This window comes from Propithecus coquereli, unplaced genomic scaffold (genome assembly GCF_000956105.1).
Source record: "Propithecus coquereli isolate 6110/MARCELLA unplaced genomic scaffold, Pcoq_1.0 Scaffold76, whole genome shotgun sequence".
Classification (NCBI taxonomy): domain Eukaryota; kingdom Metazoa; phylum Chordata; class Mammalia; order Primates; family Indriidae; genus Propithecus; species Propithecus coquereli.
This window is the reverse complement of record NW_012153729.1, coordinates 194,600-196,224: the sequence shown is the minus strand read 5'-3', so window position 1 is coordinate 196,224 and position 1,625 is coordinate 194,600. Positions and strand designations below refer to the sequence as shown.

The 1,625-nt window shown below is 34.8% G+C and overlaps 1 protein-coding gene across 1 annotated transcript in view; it reads right to left on the bottom strand.

Moving 5' to 3' along the window:
* CEP112 (centrosomal protein 112kDa) overlaps positions 1-1,112 on the bottom strand; it is a 269,639-nt gene extending 268,527 nt beyond the window's left edge. The window contains exon 1 of the mRNA XM_012662386.1: positions 983-1,112. Within this exon, the coding sequence (XP_012517840.1) occupies positions 983-994 (12 nt within the window). The 5' untranslated portion in view covers positions 995-1,112. The remainder of the gene's footprint in view (positions 1-982) is intronic.
* Between the last annotated feature and the right edge of the window lie 513 nt (positions 1,113-1,625).

Here is a 1,625-nt window from a genome sequence, read left to right as displayed (position 1 = left end):
ATATAAGATAAAGTAAATTAATACAGTTGTCCCTCGGTATTCATGGGAGATTTTTTCCAGGACCCCCTGTAGATACCAAACTCCACAAATGTTCAATTCCCTTATGCCAACTGGAACGTTTCCATATAATCTACGTACATCCTCCTGTTTACATGAAATCATCTCTAGATTACTTCTAATACCTAATACAATGTCTATACGTCAATTCATTCACGTGGATTCAAAATAGTATGCTGCATGTGGCAAATTCAAGACTTGCCTTTTGGAACTTCGTCAAATTTTGTTTTCCAGATATATTCAAAAGTATTGGTTAAATCCACAGATGCAGAACCCACAGATATGGAACCTATGGATATGGAGGGCTGACTGTACACACTAAATTAATTATAGTGGTCTTCTCAGAAGTAGAGAGGAGAGAATAGTGTGATTAGACATGAATAACAAAGTAAACTAAAACTTCACCTGTAATGTTTTCATTTTATATAACCATAGTGTTAACAATTATTGATTCTTTACAATGGGTATATGGGAGTTTGTATTAATATAATAATAATTCCCTTTATTCTTCTAAAAATTTTTAAATTTTCTTTTATAACCAAAAAAATATATCACTAATCCTGTACAAGAATTGGAGACAGCCTCTGTCTTCCTGAACTGCCAATTGAACATAGTTTGTGGAACATGTTTATGGAACGTGAAGAAACACAGACATGGTTAACTTGAGCTATAGCTCTAAAGAAACTGATCAGTCATGAGTTTTTTCTTGTAGGCTGATCCACTCTCCCAAAGCAAGATATATTTTGGCCATTATTACATTTGTAGAAGGGACTTTTAACTCATTCTGAATCTCTGACCCAATTGTATGGCTAATTTTGATAAAGCTTTTTTAAAAAGTGAAATGTTTCCGTCATATTTAAGATGAGAATGTACCTTCCTATTGAGAGAGTGACTTTCAAAAAGGATGGTGTGGCTGCCCCCCTACCTGCTCTTTCATTTCAGCATAGACTTTCTCTGAGTTCAGTTCCACTTGCCGCTTAAACTCTTCCAGAGCAGCATCTGCCTGCTGGGCCTGCAACCTCTGAACTTCAGTCACACGAGTTAGCTGCTCCTCTTTTTCCCTAGAGAAGTTCAGAAAAGCATCAGAGTTAAAATATAAAAGAACTAGGCTTCAATGAAAGAACAATATTTAACCCTCTCTAAGATAAAATTTAGATTTCAATTTTTGATCCAAATCCTGCAAAACTTCCCTTTAAAAAGGTGGCAATAAAATAACTTGTCTCAGAAGAAAAAGCATATAAACATGTAATACATATTCTGATGAAGGCGAAACTACTTTCCCTAAATCAAAACTGTATAAAACCATGTGTCTCCATCAACTAATGAATGGACAAACAAAATGTGGTATATCCATACAATGGAATATTATTCAGTCTTAAAAAGGAATGAAGTTCTGATAAATGCTACAACATGGATGAACCTTAAAAACATTAAGCTAAGTGAAAGAAGCCAGTCACAAAAGCTCACATATTGTATCATTCTATTTATGTGAAATGTCCAGAATAGGTAAATCCATAGAGACAGAAAATACATTAGTTTTTGCTAGGGGCTGGGGGACAGGGGAAGGG